We start from the raw sequence: 20,116 nt of genomic DNA, 5'->3' as shown, positions 1-20,116 counted from the left end.
AAGATGCCGATCGGCAAACACAATAGGCCATAAAAACCTCTTACAAAAATTTCAAATTTGGTTATTTTCTAAAAGTTATAAATCAAAGTGATTAGCCGCCTATTGATTTTCAATGCTCCATTGTATTTGCTTATCTGTCTCCCTTATACCTAAATGTAACACCACAGGGGTTATAAAATTTTCTCCATTGTTCAATTTTGAGAAAGGTTTTTAGAATTTCTCCAGGTGTTTCATTTACACAAATGCAGTGCCTAGACTACGAAAACAGGTGGTTACCCTTTCTGAATAAAATCCCACCAGTCATTTGTGATTTTGCAGTGCTCCCAAGCGGTTCATTCAGAACTGTAGTGCTTTTGGAGTTGCATTATGCTTTTGAGATATATCGCGTTGTGCTTTTTTTCAAAATAGCGTTGTGCTTTTTTTTTCAAAATTGCATTGTGCTTTTTTTTCAAAATTGTGCTGTGCTGCTGTGATTTTTTTTGTCAAAATTGCGCTATGATTTTTTTGAAATCGCATTGTGCTCTTTTTTGATATCGCATTGTGATTTTTTTATCAAAACCGCGTTCTGCATTTTTTTTGAAATTGTGTTGTGCTTTTTTTTTCAAAATCGCGTTGTGCTTATTTTTTCTAATTTTCGTTGTGCTTTTTTTTCAAAATCGCGTTGTGAATGTTTTTTTTAAAAAATCGCCTTGTGTGTTCAAAATTTAAATCACCTTTTTTCAAAATAGCGTTGTGATTTGTGATTTTTAAATCGCATTGTGCTTTTTTTTCAAAATTGGGTTGTGCTTTTTTTCAAAATTGTACTGTGATTTTTATTTGAATTCACATTGTGCTTTTTTTTAAAAATTGTGTCATGCTTTTTTTTCAAAATCATGCTGTGATTTTTTTTCAAAATTGTGTTGTGCTTTCGAAATCCAAATCGCGATTTTTCAAAATCGTGCTGTGATTTTTCTCAAAATTACGCTGTGTTTTTTTTTCAAAATTGCGTTGTGATTTTTTTTTGAAATAGCGTTGTGCTTTTTTCAAAATTGCATTGTTTTTTTTCAAAATTGCGTCGTGCTTATTTTTTCAGAATTGTGTTGTGCTTTCTCAAAATCCAAATTGCGTTTTTGCAAAATTGCGTTGTGCTTTTTTTTTCAAAATCGTGCTGTGATTTTTTCAAAATTGCGTTGTGCTTTTGAAATCCAAATCGCGTTTTTTCAAAATCGTGCTGTGATTTTTTTCAAAATCAAAATCTTGTTCTGCTTTCAATTTGTGCTTCTGTTTCAAAATCGCGTTGTGCTTTTTCCAAAATTGCACTGTTTTTTTTTTGTTTTTTTTTTTTGAAATCATGTTGTGCTTCCCTAATAACATAGGCTACGCACACTATAGCGCAGCGGTCTAGTTTTTTAATTATTTTTCAATAGTCCGTCGAAGAGGTTTTCTTTGAATTTTTTTTTTCAGGGGTATCAAAGTACATAATTATGTATTATCAAAAAAATCACGTACCTATTACGTAGTAAATTAATTTACAGCGGTTGGATTGCTTGGTTACTATTTCTGAAAACCTCAATAACCTCATGGAGGCAAATTTGAATTTCAATAAATAATTTAGGTCCTGGTCCTTGCTCAATTTTGATACCTACGAGATGAGAAAAACAGTAGGTATTTTTTGAAAAGCCATAATTTTTCAAAGAATGCTGCGAATTTTCGAAAAATACACTTTCGACTTTTATGATTTATGTCAAAAAATCATACACTTCTAGATTTGAGGATATTTTTTTGAATAAAGAACCGAAACATTCTACTGGTTTTTTATACCTACTTACTTACCTACTTACAATACGTCGAAAGTGGCCCTCAGAACTCAGAACATGTTGGCAAGTTTAATCTAAAAAGAATACCTTTTTCGGAATGCAGATGCCCAATCACATGTTTTGCTCATTTTTGATTTTGGGAAATTTTTTGAAAATTTTGGGCCTAAAAAATACTTATTGGGTACCTACTTTTTGATGTTTGATGTATTCTGGGAATAATTGTAATTTTGAAAAAAAAAATCGATGAATCAAAAAATAAAATCGGTTGCTGCAAAACACACTGGTGAGGTTAGGTTTCCATGTGAATCAGCTTTCAACGAGCAGAATACACAATGGGCCTACACCAGTCTTATCTCCAACGTATACCTGCTATAGATAAGCCTTTTCTCATCTGCGATTGGATTGCAAATTAGAATGCAAGTATATTATCGGATGTAGTTTGTAAATTGTTGATGTGTAGTTCATCTTGTATACGAGCTTAGAGATTGTGTCGATCACGCATTACTAATTATTACGAGTGTAGGTATTGACAGTTTTCAAATTTAAATTCAGTGTGTATTATTGTAATCGTACATAACTTTATTCTAGCTAGGTATGGGAATTTTTAGATGACATATTTGATCTGATTCGCGATTCCGTTATTGGTTCGATATATCCAAAAATTGCGGTGTCGGTCATCCTATATATAACAAAAGTATTCAACGTGTAGTGTAGATATTCGGTGTACGAGTATTTACCATTTACCTGATAGTGAAAACGTCTGGTAGGTATGTTTTTCATTACTTCTGTAAAACTTGGGTACCTTACCTACCTATTGTTATTTATTCAGTAGGCGTGCATAGCTTGATTATAGCCTCAATCAATACCTAAGTAGGTACCTCGTCGAAACATCATCACTATACCTAGGCTAATTCTAATTCTGTGTTTCTTATTATGATCTAGATTAGCCGTAACAATGGATGATCTAGCGATTGGAATAGATTTAGGTACTACAAACTCTTGTGTGGGTGTTTTTCGCAATGGAAAAGTTGAAATTATCGCGAACGATCAAGGGAACAGAACGACGCCGAGTTGCGTTGCTTTTACTGATGAAGAAATCTTGATCGGAGAAGCCGCCAAAAAACAATTTACTAGAAATCTTCGTAATACTGTTTACGGTGAGTAATTGAGTATCAAACTTTCTGCTTTGTTAATTGTTACTCTACCAAATACTTACGTGCTTCATCAAAAAAAAAAAAAAAAAAAATGTAATAATGAACCATTTATTGTTATACACAGACGTCAAAAGATTGATAGGTCGTAAATTCGAAGATTATGCAGTTCAGGCTGATATTATGCATTGGCCTTTCCCGGTCGTTAACGATGATAACAATCCCAAAATCAAAGTTGAACTCGAAGGCACTTCTAAAAATTACTTACCCGAAGAAGTAAGTGTTGGCATTTTCAAATTGTTCGATATTTTAAGATAGGTAGGTAGATATGTACCTACCTACGTTACCTACATTACTTTTATCTTCGTGAAACTTTTCTGTAGATCTCTTCGATGGTGTTACGAAAAATGAAAGAAACAGCCGAAGCTTATTTGGGCCAAGCAGTTACAAAAGCTGTAATCACTGTACCAGCTTATTTCAATGATTCTCAAAGATCGGCTACCGTTGATGCTGCGAAAATTGCCGGCCTGAACGTATTACGCATCATAAATGAACCTACAGCTGCTGCCATTGCTTACGGTCTCGAAAGAAAAGTACGTAATCTACCTACCTACGTAGGTTTGGCATGGTGGAAAATTTTCTCTAATTATCGGTCGACTAATTCACTTTTAATTTTTACAGGTCTCCGGCGTGCAAAACGTATTAATTTTCGATCTCGGTGGTGGAACATTCGATGTGTCCATTTTAACCATTCAAGATGGTATTTTCGAAGTGATTTCAACCGCAGGTGATACTCATTTGGGCGGTGAAGATTTTAATGACGCGCTGGTTGATTATTTCGTGGAAGAATTCAGACGTAAACATAATCAAGATATCACCAAAAACAAGAAAGCTCTACGTCGTCTGCGAACTGATTGCGAAGGAGCGAAGAGAACTTTATCATTAGCGAAAGACGACGATATCGAAATCGAGCACAATGGCATAGATTTCTGCAGTTCAATCTCTCGTGTTCGTTTTGAAGAATTGAACTCCGATTACTTTCGAAGAATAATGGAACAAGTTGAAAAAGCGATCGAAGATGCTGAAATCGATAAAAACCAAATCGACCACGTCGTTTTAGTGGGTGGTTCGTCTCGCATCCCTAAAATACAGAAAATGTTGCAAGAATTTTTCAACGGAAAGGAATTAAACAAATCAATAAATCCGGATGAAGCTGTAGCATACGGAGCTGCCGTCCAAGCCGCCATACTAAATGGCGACGAGTCGAAGGAAGTGCAAGATATTGTGTTATTCGACGTTACACCGTTGTCTTTGGGTACTAGTGTCGGACTCGAAGATAAAATGGATGTGATAATTAAACGTAACACTCCGATTCCAGCTAGAAGAACTGAAAGATACTTTACAATGGACGATAATCAAACCGAAGTTCTTATTGACGTTTATGAAGGTGAATATTCTACGATTAAGAAGAATCATTGGCTCGGTGCGTTTTTTCTCACCGATATTTCTCCAAGACCCGCTGGCGTAGCTGAAATTGACGTAACGTTCGAAATCGATTCTGATGGTATATTAAATGTGACTGCTGTTGAAAATTCGACTGGTAATACGAAGCAGCTAACCATAACGTATGATAAAGGACGTCTCAGCAAGGAAGAAATTGATCGAATGATCGAGGATGCTGAAAAATTGCGAGCTGAACAAAAAAACCGAAAAGGTGCATTAGTCGCCAAGTTAGCTTTAGAATCGTACTGTGTTGAGGTGAAAAGCGCCGTGCAAGATGAAAAATTCAGTTATAAAATCGATATATTCGATAAAGACGTGATTTTGAAAAAATGTGACGAAACCATTGTCTGGCTTAATTCCGTCTTGCCTGCTGAAAAAGATCTATTCGAGCATAAGCTAGCAGAATTAAGACAAATATTCGATGTGATCATTTCAATAGCCCGCTGCCCTAGTGGAAAAAACGACAAATATTGTGAAATACTAAACGTACCAAAAAATGCCTCCCAAGATGAAATTAAGAAAGCCTATAGGTAAGTTTCCGCTATAATTTTTTCAATATCTATGCGAAGAAATTGAAAATCAACGAGTAAAAAATTGAGTTCAATGTGTTTTAACTTGACTTACCTCCATTATATTTTATATCTGATTTACAGAGAAAAGGCTTCCAAATATCATCCCGATAAGTACAAAGGAGACAAGGAAGTGGGAAACATGTACTGGTTGACCTTAGGGAGAGCAAAAGATTATCTCATTGAGCTAGGTAAATAATGCGTGCACAGTGGATAATTGAGAACACTAATTTAAGTTGTACCTATATTTAATTATTATTTTTTTTTGCAGTGGCCGGAGTGTTTCGTAGAAAAAGAAAAATAATTTCATGAAAATGATCTTCAGATTTAATCATAGGTAAACCTTACCTAATCTACTTCACTGGTTTTTTGATTGTAACGCGATCTTTTTCAACTTGAGGGTAATTTGAAAACATCAAAAATTTTCGAACGAAATATTTTCATCATCCAAAAATGAATTCGTTGTGTTTTTTTTTTTTTTTGCAGATTTTGAAGGTCATTGGTACGTTTTATGAGAGGTTCAGATTTTGTTTGTTGAATATATACATATTCAATTTTGCTATGTTATTTTTATTTTGCTTCATTTTCACTAATGTGCTGGTTTTTTCTTTTGTGTTCAAAATATGTATCTAGTAGATAATAATATGATCACAGTGAATGAAAAATTCACTTAAAATTTATGTGTGTGATATTAGTATCTTAAGACGCAGGATTAATTTTTTACTTTTCTACAACACCTACTTTACTTATGGTATAATTATACCGGTTGTATGAATTAATAATGTACTCACTGAAATAATGTTGATTGTACATATAATAAGTAGGTAAAGTATTCAATTAAAATGCAATTTTTGAAAATTTTTTGCGAAAACAATTATCGTTTTTCTCTTACGAATACTTTGTGTAGGTACCTTACCTACCTATCTATGCAATCCAGAACTATCATGTTCTATTTTGATTGCAGAAGAATAGGAGGAAGGAGAAGGGTGCTAAATATACAGGGTGTCCGGGGAGTAAAAGGACCAAGGTTATGCGAAGGTGTGGCCTATCTTCAAAATTGAAAGGACAAAGCACATTTTCAAAATCCAAATTTGACCATGGAGGTCGATAGTACCTTCGAAAAATGAAACCAATAATTACCTCTTATGGCTTTTTGCTCAAATTACACATTAAAATGGCTACAAATAGGTACCTAATTTTTAATTTCAAAAAATCTCGATGCAAAAAATAGAAATAGAAAATACACAAATTTTGTTATGATCATTTTTTCATTATGTACTTTAAAATTTAATAAGTTTTTGAAGCTCAAAAAATGTAAATTTAATGAAATTTTTAGCAAATCGAAAATTGTTGAGCTTCAAAAACTTTTTAAATTTTATGCTTCGTAAGAAAAAAAATGATTACAACAAAATTTGTTTATTTTTTGACGTACGTAGTATTCATTTCCGCGTTTATTTTTTTCATCGCGATTTTTTGAAATTAAAAATCATCTAGCTGCACCCCCTTCAATTTGGAAAGTTGAGCAAAAAGTCATAATAGATAATTCTGCTCATTTTTCAAAGTACTACGTACTCTCATGGACATGGTCAAAATTGGATTTTGGCTCTTAGATTTTGAAAACGTATTTTGCCCCTTCAATTTTCAAAATAGGCAACTTGTTTATCTTACACGTTTTTTTTTACTCGTACCCGCAGTTGTATGCAAATCTGAAATCCACCAAAACCATATTGGTGTCAAACGTACCCCCCCCCCCTCCTTTAGAAAACTTCATAGTGTCAGTTTTTTTTTTCATTGCTTTGCAATAGTTCATCGAAAAGGCTTGCTTTGAATTTTATTTTCAGGGGAATCCAAATAGGTATTGTAAAAAAAAAAAAAAAAAATACCTAATGGCATGTACCTACACCTAGACCTACCTATTACGTACAGGGTGTCCAGAAATATCGAGCACCCCTAAAAAAAGTTTTCTACTAAAATACTTTGGTTGGTCACAGTGAATGATAATAATGATATAGCACATGATTGGTTGTTGGACTGGAGAGATAACATTCCACCAATCATATGCATCTATTTCACGTTGCCAACCTATATTTTTAATGAAAAACTTTGTTTGGGGTGCTCGATATTTCTGGGCACCCTGTACCTAAGTAAATTAATTTATTGGAGTTGGATTGCTTGATAACTATTTCGAAAAACCTCATATTTGAATTTCAATAAATAGTTTAGGTCCTGGCCCAATTTTGATACGAGATGAGGAAATACAGTAGAGTTTTTGAAAAGCCATAATTTTTCAAAGAATACTGTGAATTTTCAAAAAAATACACTTTTGTGATCCTGTCAAAGATGTTCTTCCAAACACAACTGCCCTACTGCCCAAATCATACATTTCTAGATTTGAGGATATTTTTTTGAAATTTTGAATAAATTATCCAAACATACCTACAGGGTTTTTTACATAAGTACCTACTGTCGAAAGTGTCCCTCATAACTCATTAACTCAAAACGTGTTGGAAAGTTTGATCTAAACAGATAATTTTCATAATTCAAGATCAAGATTATTTTTAAAGTAAGTATTCCATTTTTAGTCAATTTTTTGAAAAATGGCCCAAAAATACCCTTTTTGAATTGCAGCTACCCAAACACATTTTTCGGTCATTTTTGATTTTGGGAAATTTTTTAAAAATTTTGTGCCAACAAAATACTGATGACTTTGTCTTTTTGATGTTTGATACCTATACATATATATCCCGGAATCACTATATTTTATTGTTTCAAGCACAAGTGTTTTAATTTTTCAACTTGAGGAAATCGAAATTTTGAGACCCGTAAGACCCCTGTTGGACATGTAATTCTAGGATTGAGCTGCTATAAAGCTTGTGTTAGAGTGCCCTGAGCCCTGAGGTGAGGGTCCTCTTAATTTTTAAAAGAAAATTGGAGTCAAATGAAATGGGTTGATGGCTGCAACACACTCTAGAGGTCTCCATGTGAACGTGAATCAGCTTTCAACGTCGAGAATACACATACCTAGGTATACAAACACAATACAGCAGTATTCTGTCTTATCTCCGATCTCCGACGTAAATAGAAGACTTTTCTGCGATTGGATTGGAAATTGGAATGCAAGTTTCGAATGTAATTTTGTGATATTATGTAGTGTATAGTTTACCTTGTACGAACTGAAAGATTGTGTCGATCACGCATAACTAATTAGTAAGTATGTCTTGACAGTTTTCAAATTCAATTTCAGTATGCATTCCCATTTCCCAATCGCAACATTATTTTATGTATTCTATGTATGGTAATTTTCAGATGGCATGAGGTATATTTGATTTAATTCGCAATAACCTTTGGTTCGATATATCCAAATTGCAGTGTCGGTCATCCTATAATATAGAAGTATTCAACGTGTATTCGTCGGCGTATTTACCTGGTAGCGAGAACGTCTGGTATGTCTTATTCATTTTTTCTGTAATATTGCTATTTATTCAATATAGGTACTTGCTGTGCATAGCTTAAGCATAGCGGCAATACCAATACCTATAAGTACATAAGTTAAGTAGTTGAAACTGCATTAGTAATTTCTAATTCTGTGTTTCTAATTATGATCTAGATAACCATAACAATGGATGATCTGGCGATTGGGATAGATTTAGGCACTACGAACTCTTGTGTTGGTGTTTTCCGCAATGGGAAAGTTGAGATTATCGCAAACGATCAAGGGAACAGAACGACGCCGAGTTACGTTGCTTTTACTGACGAAGAAATCTTGATTGGAGAGGCCGCCAAAAAACAATCTACTAGAAATTTACGTAATACTGTTTACGGTGAGTTTTTCAATTTTCTGCGCGTATTCTATGCTACGTAACACGTGCTTTAGGTTTTTATTGATGTACGCAGATGTCAAAAGATTGATGGGTCGTGAATTCTACGATGATGCAGTTCAGGCCGATATTAAGCATTGGCCTTTCCAGGTCATTAACGATGATTACAACCCTAAAATCCAAGTTGAATTCAAAGGTTGTTCCAAAACGTTCTGTCCCGAAGAAGTAAGTACTGACATTTTTAAATTGTTCGACATTTTATGGCACATAAAGTCCTTAGGTACTTATTTTCTGTGCCCCAATTGTTTCGTAGATCTCTTCGATGGTGTTGCGAAAAATGAAAGAAACAGCCGAAGCTCATTTGGGCCAATCAGTTACAAAAGCTGTAATCACTGTACCAGCTTATTTCAATGATTCTCAAAGATCGGCTACAGTTGATGCCGCCAAAATTGCCGGCTTAAATGTGTTACGTATCATTAACGAACCTACTGCTGCCGCCCTCGCTTATGGTTTGGAAAAAAAAGTACGCGGCGTATTTTTGTTAAACTTCTGCAAAACATCCGTCGACTAAATATAGCTCTCAATTTCTACAGGTCTCCGGCGTGCAAAACGTGCTAATTTTCGATCTCGGTGGTGGAACATTCGATGTCTCTGTTTTAACCATTCAAGATGGTATTTTCGAAGTAATTTCAACCGCCGGTGATACTCATTTGGGCGGTGAAGATTTTGACAACACAATGGTCGATTATTTCGTCGAAGAATTCAAACGTAAATATAATCAAGATGTCACCGAAAACAAGAAAGCTCTACGTCGCCTGCGAACTGATTGCGAAGGAGCAAAGAGATCTCTATCATCAGCCGTTAAAGTCGATGATATCGAAATTGAGCACAATGGCATTGATTTCTGCAGTTCGATCTCTCGTGTTCGTTTTGAAGAATTGAACTCCGATTTTTTTCGAAGAATAATGGAACAGGTTGAAAAAGCGATCGAAGATGCTAAAATCGATAAAAACCAAATTGATCACGTCGTGTTAGTTGGAGGCTCGTCTCGCATCCCCAAAATACACAAAATGTTGCAAGAATTTTTCAACGGAAAGGAATTGAACAAATCCATAAATCCAGATGAAGCTGTAGCATACGGAGCTGCCGTCCAAGCCGCCATACTAAATGGCGACGAGTCGAAGGAAGTGCAAGATATTGTGTTATTCGACGTTACGCCATTGTCTTTGGGTATTAGTGTTGGATTTGATTGTAAAATGAGTGTGATAATTGAACGTAACACTCAGATTCCAGCTAGAAGAACTGTAAAAAGATACAGAACCTTGCGTGATAATCAAACCAAGGGTCTTATTGCAGTTTATGAAGGTGAATATGCTATAACTGAGAACAATCATTGGCTTGGTGAATTTGTTCTCACCGATATTCCTCCTGAACCCGCTGGCGTAGCTAAAGTTGACGTAACGTTCGAAATCGATAGTAATGGTATCTTAAACGTGGCTGCTGTTGAAAACTCGACTGGTAATTCTAACCAGCTAACCATTCAGTATGATAAAGGCCGTCTTAGCAAGGAAGAAATTGAGCGTATGATCGAGGATGCTGAAAAATTGCGAGCCGAAGAAAAAAACCGCAAAGGTGCATTAGTCGCCAAGTTAGCTTTAGAATCGTACTGTGTTGAGGTGAAAAGCGTCGTGCAAGATAAAAAATTGAATTATAAAATGGATAAATTCGATAAAGACATGATTTTGAAAAAATGCGAAGAAACCATTACCTGGTTGAATTCCGACTTGCCTGCTGAAAAAGATCTATTCGAGCATAAGCTAGCAGAATTACAACAAATATTCGATGTGATCATTTCAATAGCCCGCTGCCCTAGTGGAAAAAACGACAAATATTGTGAAATACTAAACGTACCAAAAAATGCCTCCCAAGATGAAATTAAGAAAGCCTTTAGGTAAATTTTCACTAATTTTTTCAATTTTTAAATTATCTATTCGAAGAAATTGATTTCAATGTGTGTTTGAACTTGATGGGTACCTACCTATACATTATATTTGAAATCTAATTTACAGAGAAAAGGCTTTCAAATATCATCCCGACAAGTACAAAGGAGACAAGGAAGTAGGAAAAATGTATTGGCTGACCTATGGGAGAGCAAAAGATTACCTCATCGACATAGGTAAACATGCGTGCACAGTGGATGATTGAGAATACTAATTTAAGTTGTACCTATATTTAATTGTTCTTTTTTTTGTAGTGACCGGGATGTTTCGTCGAAGCACAATTTCGTAAAAGTGTTCTTTAGATTGAATCATATAGGAACCTACTTCCCCGGTTTCCCGATTACAACGCGATATTTTTCAACTTGAGGTGAATTTGAAAACATCAAAAGTTTCGAACGAAATATTTTCATCATCCAAATAAATTCATTGTTTTGTTTTTTGTTTTTTGCAGATTTTGAAGGTCAATGGTGTTTTATGATAGGTTCAATCGGCGGTATATGTGATAAATTATTGATAAATCAGATTTTGTTTGTTGAAATTGAATGTGTATTTTGCTATGTTTTTTTTATTTTGCTTTATTTTCACTAATGTGCTGGTTTTTTGTGTGTTCATTGTTCAAAATATGTACCTATAGATAATAGGATGGTCACAGTGAATTAAAAATTCACTTAAAAGTTGTGTGTGTGATATTATAAGTAAGAAGTACGTATTAATACCAAGAATATATTATTGTTTAGTTGGCAGCTACGTCAGTATCTGAGAACGCAGGATAAATTTTTTACTTTTCTACAACACCTACTTTTACCTTTGTTAAGCAATTACCTACCGTTGATTTTGATTCGTATTTTGGTAAACTCGTAGTTCATCATGTAAGTAAGTACAATAGATAGTTAGAACGTACAGCTTATGTTGAAAGTTTGAATTATGTTCATGGATGGAAGAAAAGCCCGATTCTTTTACATAGGTACCCTTAATATCCCCCCACACTTCATTGCTCTTGAAATTCTGATTGAGTATAGGTACGCGTAAAAACTCTTGGAGAATCTCAAAATGAGAAATAATCTTTTTAGGTAAATTTGGACTTATTGCCCCCTCAACATGAAAAAATGCCATCGACTAATTTATTTTCCTGTGCCAGAACAAAATATGGTACGGCATTGCAGTATCCAGAGAGGGGTGTGTAAAGGTTGTACCAATTAATTTCTCATGTTGGGCATTTTGCCTACTTTTTATTTTAAGGGGCAAACATTTTATAAAAAAATTTGTATTTTCCACATTTTTTATTGATATTGTATTTTTTTCAAGTTAAAGTTAGGTGGAATCATTTTGACTCCTCACTCACAATTGTGTGTCCATGTCCAACTTGCTCGTGCACAGCAATTTGCCTATCCTTTTGAAGTTTTGATTTAAGGGGCAAAAAATTTCAAGCTTCTGGTCCGTACAAAAATTAAATTCAAATATTTCTGCCCCTTAAAATAAAAAAGTAGGCAACCTTTTGAACACGGCAAATGAATGGCAGAACAGCGAACGCAAGAAGAAACCAGTGGTTTGTGACAATTGTCACCATGTTGTGGGTGGCGGGTTAAAAAAATGCTTTTAAAAACATGTGAAATAAAATAAAAACTCGAAAAAAGCATGAAGAAAAATTGTTACTTAAAAAACAAAAGAATCAATTTTTAATTGAATATTTACTAGGTCATGATATTGAGTATGGATAGGTACTTCAACTCGTCAGGACCATCGAAGTCAAATCGATCATCGAGAAAAATATTGACGCAACAACCAGAATCTTTCATTCAAAAACAAAAGTCTAGGGTGATTTTTCTATGATTGTTTTTTTTTCAGGTGGGTTTTTTAATTCGTTCTTTCATTTCAACCATTTATCGTTGTAGCATATGTACATCTACATATACTCGTACTCGTACTACTACTATGATACATACACATGAGTTGGGTATTTTGAAAAGTACCTATGAAAAAAAAGGGGGGAAATGTATTTATTATTCAAAACGTGAGTGTAGTATTAGATAACGCAACAAACCGGAAAAAAAGTTAAACGGATGAAAGTATTTGATACCGATGATAAATTGAATATCACATCATCATTCGCAATCTTATCGACAACACGTAGGCTAGATAGATTAGATACGTGCATATCTTAACTGAATGGTTATATTATGCAATGTTTATAAAGGTCGTCCATGACCTTGTCCCTGTAGTTAATTTTGTACGAGTTTTAGTTTCAGTGTGGATTTCGATAACGCATCAGGTAGAGTGCAGATCGTTTGTTCGAAAATGTTGCATTGTAAATTGAAATTTTCTGACGATGTACCTATATTCGAAATAATTCGCGATTAATGTACCTAGTACATAGGTATCTATCTATCACGCGAATTTCGATTCGTTCAATATTCCATCTTATAGTGTGCTGCAACTTCTAGAAAAACTGAAAAAGTTTACATTATTTCCTCGACGACGAAACATTTGTGGTATGTTTTTCATTTTGAATTTATTTCTGTATAGTAATAAATAATAATGTACTCGGTATCTAGTTTAAGTAGCACTGTTGACTGTACTCAATGGATATAGGTACTAAGGTACTTCAGCATAAGTTCCTATATACTGATGCTGCATTATCATTCATGTTATTCCAGAAGACGTGCCAATAACAAATGGATGCTCCAGCGATTGGTATTGATTTGGGCACTACGTACTCGTGTGTCGGTGTTTTCCAGCATGGAAAAGTGGAAATAATCGCGAACGATCAAGGTGACAGAACTACGCCGAGTTGTGTCACTTTTACTGAGATAGAAACATTGGTAGGCAAGGCATCCAAGAATCAATCCACTAAAAACCTGCAAAATACGGTTTTTGGTAAGTTTTTTTTTACTTTTTGCTTGCTTCGTCGAAATAATTTTGCTAATTGATTTTGTTTCAACTTCATACTTACTTGAGTGAGTAAATGATTTTGTTTTTGGTATGCACAGATATTAAAAGATTAATGGGACGTAAATTTGACGACGAAACCGTTCTGGCTGATATGAAGCATTGGCCCTTCCAGGTTATCGATGATAACAAGAAACCAAAAATTAAAGTTGAATTTCAAGGTGCTTCTAGAACCTATTTTCCAGAAGAAGTGAGTATCGGAATCTTTTAATCGTTCAACGTTCCATGGTACGAGTACATTATGTGTAAATCTCTTGATCCGATTTTTCTTAGATATCTTCAATGGTGTTGCGAAAGATGAAAGAAACCGCCGAAGCTTATTTGGGCAAACCGGTTAAAAACGCTGTAATCACAATACCAGCTTATTTCAACGATTCTCAAAGAGCTGCTACCGTAGACGCCGCTGCCATTGCTGGTTTAAACGTGTTGCGTATCATTAATGAACCTACTGCTGCAGCCATTGCTTACGGTCTGGAGAAAAAAGTACGTAGATATGTAACTATATCTACCTACCTACTCGCTGATGAATTTCTCGCTGTTTTTACGCAACTTTTATTAAATCAATCAGTTTTGGGCTTAGGGCCTTTGATTTTGCTCAACATTTTGTCTTCATGCTCCATATTACTATTTTTTCTGAAAAAGCAGATTGTCATCATTTACCTCCCATTCCACCGTTTCCCTTTGAGGCTTGAGCAGGTGGGAGTGTGTTTTTTTCCTTTTTCGGCTGTTGAAATTTCTAGTCATAATGCCCACGCATCGAGTCTGATCGAAATACGTAGTCATTTTTCTTACTAAGAATTGACGCCTTTTCGCAAAAAAATCAAAAAAGTATTAAGTAATTTTTTTCTGAAATTTATTCAAAAGCCTCACTTTTGTTGCCAAAACGTCTCACATTTTTAGGCGAAAAATAGAAACAAAGTCTCCCTTTTTCGACCAAGATTGCAAAAAATCATCATTTCTTAAAACCAATATTTGAAGTCCTGATTTTTGCTAAAATTTTTAGTCTTGATCCTTTTTGCAGAAAAAATTAATTACTTAGGTATTCGCTTTTTCAGAAACATGACTAAAATTTTTGTTTTTATCAGCATAAATAATTAACAATTACCTATACAGGGTGTCTGGTGAGTGGATGTCAAAACTCAAGTTGCCTATCTTGAAAATTGAAGGGGCAAAATTACATTTTAATAATAAACAAATAAAATGAAAATTTTGATGATGGGAACTGGTAGTACTTTGAAAACTGAGCAAATTTTGTTCCTACAGATTTTTGCCTAACTTGAAAATTGAAGGATCTACGCAACATTGAAAGTAAAAGAAATTTCAAAAAAATTGAGCAACCCTTGAAATTTCTCATACTTTGAATGTCGCGTAGCTCCTCCAATTTTGATCTGGGCCAAAAATTGAAGAGAATAAAATTTGATCAATTTTGAATTTAGAATCCATTTTCGCTATTGATTTTTTCTTCGAGTCTTTTTTCATTCTAAATGTGGTCATAGCCCCTTCAATTTTCAAGTTCGGCAAAAATTTGTAAGGACAAAATTTGCTCAGTTTTCAAAAATACTACCAGTTCCCACCATCAAAATTTTCATTTGATCTGTTTGTTATCAAAATGTCATTTTGCCCCTTCAATTTTCAAAATAGGCAACTTGTTCATCTAACGTTTTTTCTTAGTCGTACCCGGTTATATCCAAATCTGAAGTTTGTACCACCACTCCCCGGACACTCTGTATAGGTACCGTTTTTTGCAAAAAATTCCAAAGAGTTATGTATTTTTTCAAAAATTTTCCAAAAGTCTTTGGTTTTGCCAAAAATTGCCAAAACTTCGGATATTCAGCAGTTGAAAAGTCTCGATATCACATTGTCAGTTAAAATAATTCCCAAAAATTGCTGTTTTTTGACAAAAAAATCCTCGATTTTTAGAAAAAATTGCTCAAGATTCTAACTATTTTGCAAAAATTATCCAAAAAGAGTCGCTTTTTTACCGAAATTGACAAAAAATTTTACTTTATGATGAAATTGTCCAGTCTTTCTTTTCGCCAAAAATTGTCAAAAATTCTCGATTTTTAACAAAATTACTAAAAATTGTCGTTTTTTGCAAAAATTCTGAAAAGTTACACTTTTCCAAAATACTTTTTAAAATTCTCGTTTTTATTTTTCCAAGAATTTCCAAAATGTTCTTCTTTTCGTCAAAATTGTTGAAGTCTGGCTTTTTGCCAAAAATTAGCTTTTCCTTACTTTTTGTTACATTTTTGATTAATTTTTCGAGCTTTTTTGGTTACTTCAGTTACTAGGGGCAAAGACCTTCCCCCCGCACTTGCAAGTTGCTGAAGCTTACCTGACGAAATTCTGAATGCTTGAAAAGTTGAAGGAAAATACATGCAACAAATATTTTTTTTTAATTCGTAATTTCGGATACTAAATTGAAAATTTCCATCTTATCACAAATTAAAATATTTTCTGATTTTTGAATTATGAATTTTTCAATTTTTGCGAATTATTGTTCTAGGCAGATACGTTATTTAATCGATTTTTTGAAAATTTCAGGAACACAGAAATTGACTCGGAGCATACGTCTTGTATTCTTCAAATTATTTCACCTTTTTTTTGCCTTTTGATCAAAATGTTAGGGCTCTATTACCCCCCCCCCCCAAATAAACCTACAAAAAAAGTGTTGAAAAAACTCAATGAACCATAGCCCAAAAAGTGACTCATCCGACATGAAATTGAATCATTAAACTTTAATCGACTAATTCGTTTCGATTTTTTTCAGAATTCCGACGAGCAAAACGTATTAATTTTCGATCTCGGCGGCGGAACTTTCGATGTCTCTATCTTGACCATTCAAAACGGCGTTTTCCAAGTTATTTCAACCGCCGGAGATACTCACTTGGGCGGCGAAGATATCGACAACCGAATGGTCAACTATTTCGTCAAAAAAATCAAACGTAAATACAAGAAAGATCTTACCCAAAACATGAAAGTTCTGCAACGTCTGCGAACCGCTTGCGAAGAAGCGAAGAGAAATTTATCATCGGCCACTATCGCCGATATCGAAATCGAGTCTCTTTACGATGGTGTAGATTTTTACAGTTCAATCTCTCGTGCTCGTTTTGAAGAACTAAACTCAGACTTCTTCAAAAGTACAATGGATCTGGTTGAAAAAGCCATCAAAGACGCTAAAATAGATAAAAATCAAATCAATCACGTCGTTTTAGTCGGTGGCTCGTCTCGTATTCCAAAAATACAAAAAATGCTGCAAGATTTTTTCGGCGGTAAGGAATTGAACAAGTCGATTAATCCGGATGAAGCAGTAGCCTACGGTGCAGCCATACAAGCTGCTATTCTAAGCGGTGACCAATCAGAGGTGATACAAAATGTTGTGTTATTCGACGTCACACCTTTGTCATTAGGTATCAATGTGGGTGCTGACGATAGAATGAGTGTGGTGATTAAACGCAATACCACGATTCCAGCTAGATACATTAGACTGTACACCACACTAGGAGATGACCAATCTAGTATGCCATTCGATGTGTACGAAGGGGAATTCGTTTTATCGAAGGATAATAATTTCCTCGGGCGGTTTGATCTTACTGGTATCCCCGTATTACCTGCTGGGAAAGTCAGAGTCGATGTATTTTTCGAAATCGATGCGAATGGTATATTAAAGGTAACCGCCATCGATAGAGAAACCGGTAGTACGAATCAAATTACCATCACGTATAACAGACGTCGTCTCAGTCAAGATGAAATTCAACGTATGATCAACGACGCCGAAAAAGATCAAGCCAAACAAAGAAAACGAAAAGCTGCATTAGCCGCCAAAAATTCTTTAAAGTCGTACTGTATCAACATGAAGAGCACGATTCAAGACGCAACACTAAAAGAAAAAATTATTAAATTCGATAGAGACATGATTCTCAAAAAATGCCAAGAAACGATTGCCTGGTTGAATTCGGAAGAGTTGACTGAAAAAGAGCTGTATGAACGTAAGCTGGATGAATTACAGAATATATTCGATGTAATCATTTCGTTAGCTAAGTATTCTGGAAAGGAAAGCGATAAATATTTCGAAATATTAAACGTGTCTAAAGATGCCTCCCAGAGTGAAATCAATCAAGCTTTCAGGTAGGTACCTAATTTGCTGTATTTTTTTTCCAACTCGATGAATCTACTTTTTGTATACCCCATGCTGAATGAAGGAGATTCAAAAAAAATTTGTCGAGCTAAACACTGAATAGTCAATTAAAATCTAGATTTCAATTTAGAAAGATAGATACCTACTTAATGATATCATTCAAATCGTATTCGCAGGGATAAAGCTGCAAAATACCATCCTGACAAATATCAAGGAGATGAAGAAATTGGAAATATGTACTGGCTTACGTTTATGAAGGCGAAAGATGGTCTCATTAATCTAAGTAGGTATGCGTAATACATTATGTACTTGAGTATGCATATTCGTGGATAAATAGTTTAATGAAAATATGCTCAACTAACTCAACTTTAATTTAAACGATTCATTGCCTATTAACATTAGTGCACTTTTTTTTTTTTTTTTTTTTTTTACAGTTAACGGAATATTTGGTAACAACTCCAGCGCTTGAAAGTTGAAAGTACGCAAAAACAAAATTCATCACCAATTACGTTTCATCGTTTCTCTGTTCCCATCGCTACCTTTTCCATTAGTTGAATTCGAAAGCTTGAAAATGTTTGAAAGCACAAGGATATGTTTCATCTCTCTAATGAATTTGATTTTTTTGCAGATCTCAAACTCGAAAATTACTCGTACTTTATTATCATATTTCAATAGCGGCGCTGGATTTGATTTATTCTTCGCAGTATGTCTGCGGTTGAATCGATGATATCTGTGATTTATATAGGTAGTTTAGAATTTTCTTTTTTGAGTAATGTACTTGCATTATTTTTAACGATACCTGCTCATTTTTATTTTCTGCGTAGGACGCGTACCTATTTTGTTTTACTTTTCATTATGTTATGTTATATTGTACGACGTACGACTTACCAATGCGTATTGTTCAGTTTGAAACTGCATTAAAATGCATGTTTCAAAAGTTTTCTATGAAAAAAAAAAAAATAATCAATTTATCTTATATCTATGCTTATGTTTATATTGAGAAAAGAAAATGTTACTGAATTTACGCCTTGATGAACTGGTATTTCATGTGATTAATTTCTTCAATTACCTAATTACCTACCTCAAGTTCTAATCATATGATCAAAACCATTTTTCTATAGGAACGGCCGTTGGCGACTGTCATTGTAAAGATATATTTCTACTCAAAAATACAAATACTTTTTTTTTAATGTGAAAGAGAGAGGGTAAAATAACGTATTTTATCATGTTTTTTGTTCGAAGAAAGAGTTTTTAAGAAGTGCTCAATTTTCCAATCATTGAAAAAAAAAGTCAAGTATACAATATACATATAAATTGAACAATTTTCCAATACCAAACCCGTCCAAAACAGTTTTTGTATGATTGTTGTCTTTTTTCAGGAACGTTTTTATTCTTACTTCCATTTGTCGGGTAGCCTAATTTGTGATGAGTATTTCAAAATTTAAAAAAAATTACAAATGTTTACTAGAAAGAGATTAGACGACTTTGTCAAGCGAAGTTACCTATCTACTGGAGACCATACGAAAAACCTTCGAACAAATAAAATCAAATGGAATTTTTAGTGGTGAAATACATAAGTTAGTACCTATTGGGATCAGGCAAGATCTTTTCAAATTCCAGTAGGTACCTATTTTTCTGAATTTTGTACCATTTAATTTTTTCAATTCCTAATTATTTAATGATAGTTGCTAAGTATTGACATTCGTGAGGATGAGTGAGGAAAATAGTAGGTACCCATTTTTTTGATTTTTTTGAAGGTTCGAAGTTCGAACTTTTTCAGAGAACTCTGTAAATTTTTAAAAAAGGTACCTATACCTTGGACTTGCTAAAGTCAAAATATTCTTTGAAACACGCTTACAATTGGCGTAATTTTTCTGGGAAAAAAAATATGCTCAACAATCAACAAACAATAATTCCTAAATTTTCATTCACAAGGATGTGATTGCTCTCTTCCTTCTCGGATTAGGTTCCATAAAATTTTGAAAAAAAACTTCTGATCGAATCCCTTTTTCTCGTTCTCTTTTACATACAAGCTTTCACTGAAACTTATAAAAAAATAATAATAATAATTTTTCAAATCAAAAACCTTGAAAAACCTTGAAAAATCATCCAAATTTGGAATGAAGAAATAAGTTACTGTTTTTCCAAAAATATTTTTTTATTCAATTTTTTTTGTTTGATAATAACGTCTAACT

General features: G+C 34.0%; 3 protein-coding genes across 16 annotated transcripts; all 3 read left to right on the top strand.

Moving 5' to 3' along the window:
• The first annotated feature begins 2,126 nt into the window (after window positions 1-2,126).
• Window positions 2,127-5,667, top strand: LOC135838643 (heat shock 70 kDa protein II-like). Of its 8 annotated transcripts, none has more exons than XM_065354361.1 (9): window positions 2,127-2,315; window positions 2,389-2,559; window positions 2,739-2,953; window positions 3,075-3,223; window positions 3,331-3,540; window positions 3,629-4,980; window positions 5,104-5,210; window positions 5,291-5,356; window positions 5,506-5,667. In XM_065354361.1, the coding sequence occupies exons 3-8, from the start codon at window positions 2,752-2,754 to the stop codon at window positions 5,329-5,331; spliced, it is 2,061 nt and encodes a 686-aa protein (XP_065210433.1). In that variant the 5' UTR covers window positions 2,127-2,315; window positions 2,389-2,559; window positions 2,739-2,751; the 3' UTR covers window positions 5,332-5,356; window positions 5,506-5,667. The 8 variants fall into 8 exon arrangements, 1 of the variants encoding a protein (XP_065210433.1); XR_010557450.1 differs by having other exon boundaries at window positions 2,129-2,315; window positions 2,744-2,953; window positions 5,291-5,420; XR_010557451.1 differs by having other exon boundaries at window positions 2,129-2,315; window positions 2,389-2,563; window positions 2,744-2,953; window positions 5,291-5,420.
• A 2,401-nt stretch (window positions 5,668-8,068) lies between these two features.
• LOC135838641 (heat shock 70 kDa protein II-like) lies at window positions 8,069-11,682 on the top strand. Of its 3 annotated transcripts, none has more exons than XM_065354357.1 (9): window positions 8,069-8,226; window positions 8,326-8,462; window positions 8,627-8,840; window positions 8,914-9,062; window positions 9,151-9,360; window positions 9,431-10,788; window positions 10,907-11,013; window positions 11,092-11,204; window positions 11,289-11,682. In XM_065354357.1, exons 3-8 carry the CDS (start codon window positions 8,639-8,641, stop codon window positions 11,124-11,126), a joined length of 2,061 nt encoding a protein of 686 aa, XP_065210429.1. In that variant the 5' UTR covers window positions 8,069-8,226; window positions 8,326-8,462; window positions 8,627-8,638; the 3' UTR covers window positions 11,127-11,204; window positions 11,289-11,682. The 3 variants fall into 3 exon arrangements, with proteins under 3 accessions (XP_065210429.1, XP_065210431.1, XP_065210430.1); XM_065354359.1 differs by having other exon boundaries at window positions 8,071-8,262; window positions 8,389-8,462; XM_065354358.1 differs by having other exon boundaries at window positions 8,071-8,262.
• A 1,292-nt stretch (window positions 11,683-12,974) lies between these two features.
• Window positions 12,975-18,945, top strand: LOC135838638 (heat shock 70 kDa protein II-like). Of its 5 annotated transcripts, none has more exons than XM_065354351.1 (8): window positions 12,976-13,326; window positions 13,492-13,711; window positions 13,825-13,973; window positions 14,057-14,266; window positions 16,554-17,911; window positions 18,098-18,204; window positions 18,356-18,399; window positions 18,550-18,945. In XM_065354351.1, the coding sequence occupies exons 2-7, from the start codon at window positions 13,510-13,512 to the stop codon at window positions 18,388-18,390; spliced, it is 2,061 nt and encodes a 686-aa protein (XP_065210423.1). In that variant the 5' UTR covers window positions 12,976-13,326; window positions 13,492-13,509; the 3' UTR covers window positions 18,391-18,399; window positions 18,550-18,945. The 5 variants fall into 5 exon arrangements, with proteins under 5 accessions (XP_065210424.1, XP_065210423.1, XP_065210422.1 ...); XM_065354354.1 differs by having other exon boundaries at window positions 12,977-13,326; window positions 18,098-18,208; XM_065354352.1 differs by having other exon boundaries at window positions 12,975-13,326; window positions 13,495-13,711; window positions 18,356-18,945.
• Window positions 18,946-20,116: the final 1,171 nt, after the last annotated feature.

The sequence above is a fragment of the Planococcus citri genome, chromosome 3, assembly GCF_950023065.1.
Source record: "Planococcus citri chromosome 3, ihPlaCitr1.1, whole genome shotgun sequence".
Classification (NCBI taxonomy): domain Eukaryota; kingdom Metazoa; phylum Arthropoda; class Insecta; order Hemiptera; family Pseudococcidae; genus Planococcus; species Planococcus citri.
Note: the sequence above shows the minus strand (reverse complement) of the source record. Positions and strands in the feature narration are given on the sequence as shown.

What these genes read in the sequence shown, in the direction of transcription:
- LOC135838643 (XM_065354361.1), top strand. Translation starts at nt 2,752, where the DNA reads ATGGATGATCTAGCGATTGGAATAGATTTAGGTACTACAAACTCTTGT. An exon ending in AAAATTACTTACCCGAAGAA is followed by an intron (nt 3,224 to 3,330) that starts GTAAGTGTTGGC and finishes ACTTTTCTGTAG; the next exon opens with ATCTCTTCGATGGTGTTACG. An exon ending in GAAATTAAGAAAGCCTATAG is followed by an intron (nt 4,981 to 5,103) that starts GTAAGTTTCCGC and finishes TCTGATTTACAG; the next exon opens with AGAAAAGGCTTCCAAATATC.
- LOC135838638 (XM_065354352.1), top strand. Translation starts at nt 13,510, where the DNA reads ATGGATGCTCCAGCGATTGGTATTGATTTGGGCACTACGTACTCGTGT. An exon ending in CTTACGGTCTGGAGAAAAAA is followed by an intron (nt 14,267 to 16,553) that starts GTACGTAGATAT and finishes GATTTTTTTCAG; the next exon opens with AATTCCGACGAGCAAAACGT. An exon ending in GAAATCAATCAAGCTTTCAG is followed by an intron (nt 17,912 to 18,097) that starts GTAGGTACCTAA and finishes TCGTATTCGCAG; the next exon opens with GGATAAAGCTGCAAAATACC.
- LOC135838641 (XM_065354357.1), top strand. Translation starts at nt 8,639, where the DNA reads ATGGATGATCTGGCGATTGGGATAGATTTAGGCACTACGAACTCTTGT. An exon ending in GAAATTAAGAAAGCCTTTAG is followed by an intron (nt 10,789 to 10,906) that starts GTAAATTTTCAC and finishes TCTAATTTACAG; the next exon opens with AGAAAAGGCTTTCAAATATC. An exon ending in AGATTACCTCATCGACATAG is followed by an intron (nt 11,014 to 11,091) that starts GTAAACATGCGT and finishes TTTTTTTTGTAG; the next exon opens with TGACCGGGATGTTTCGTCGA.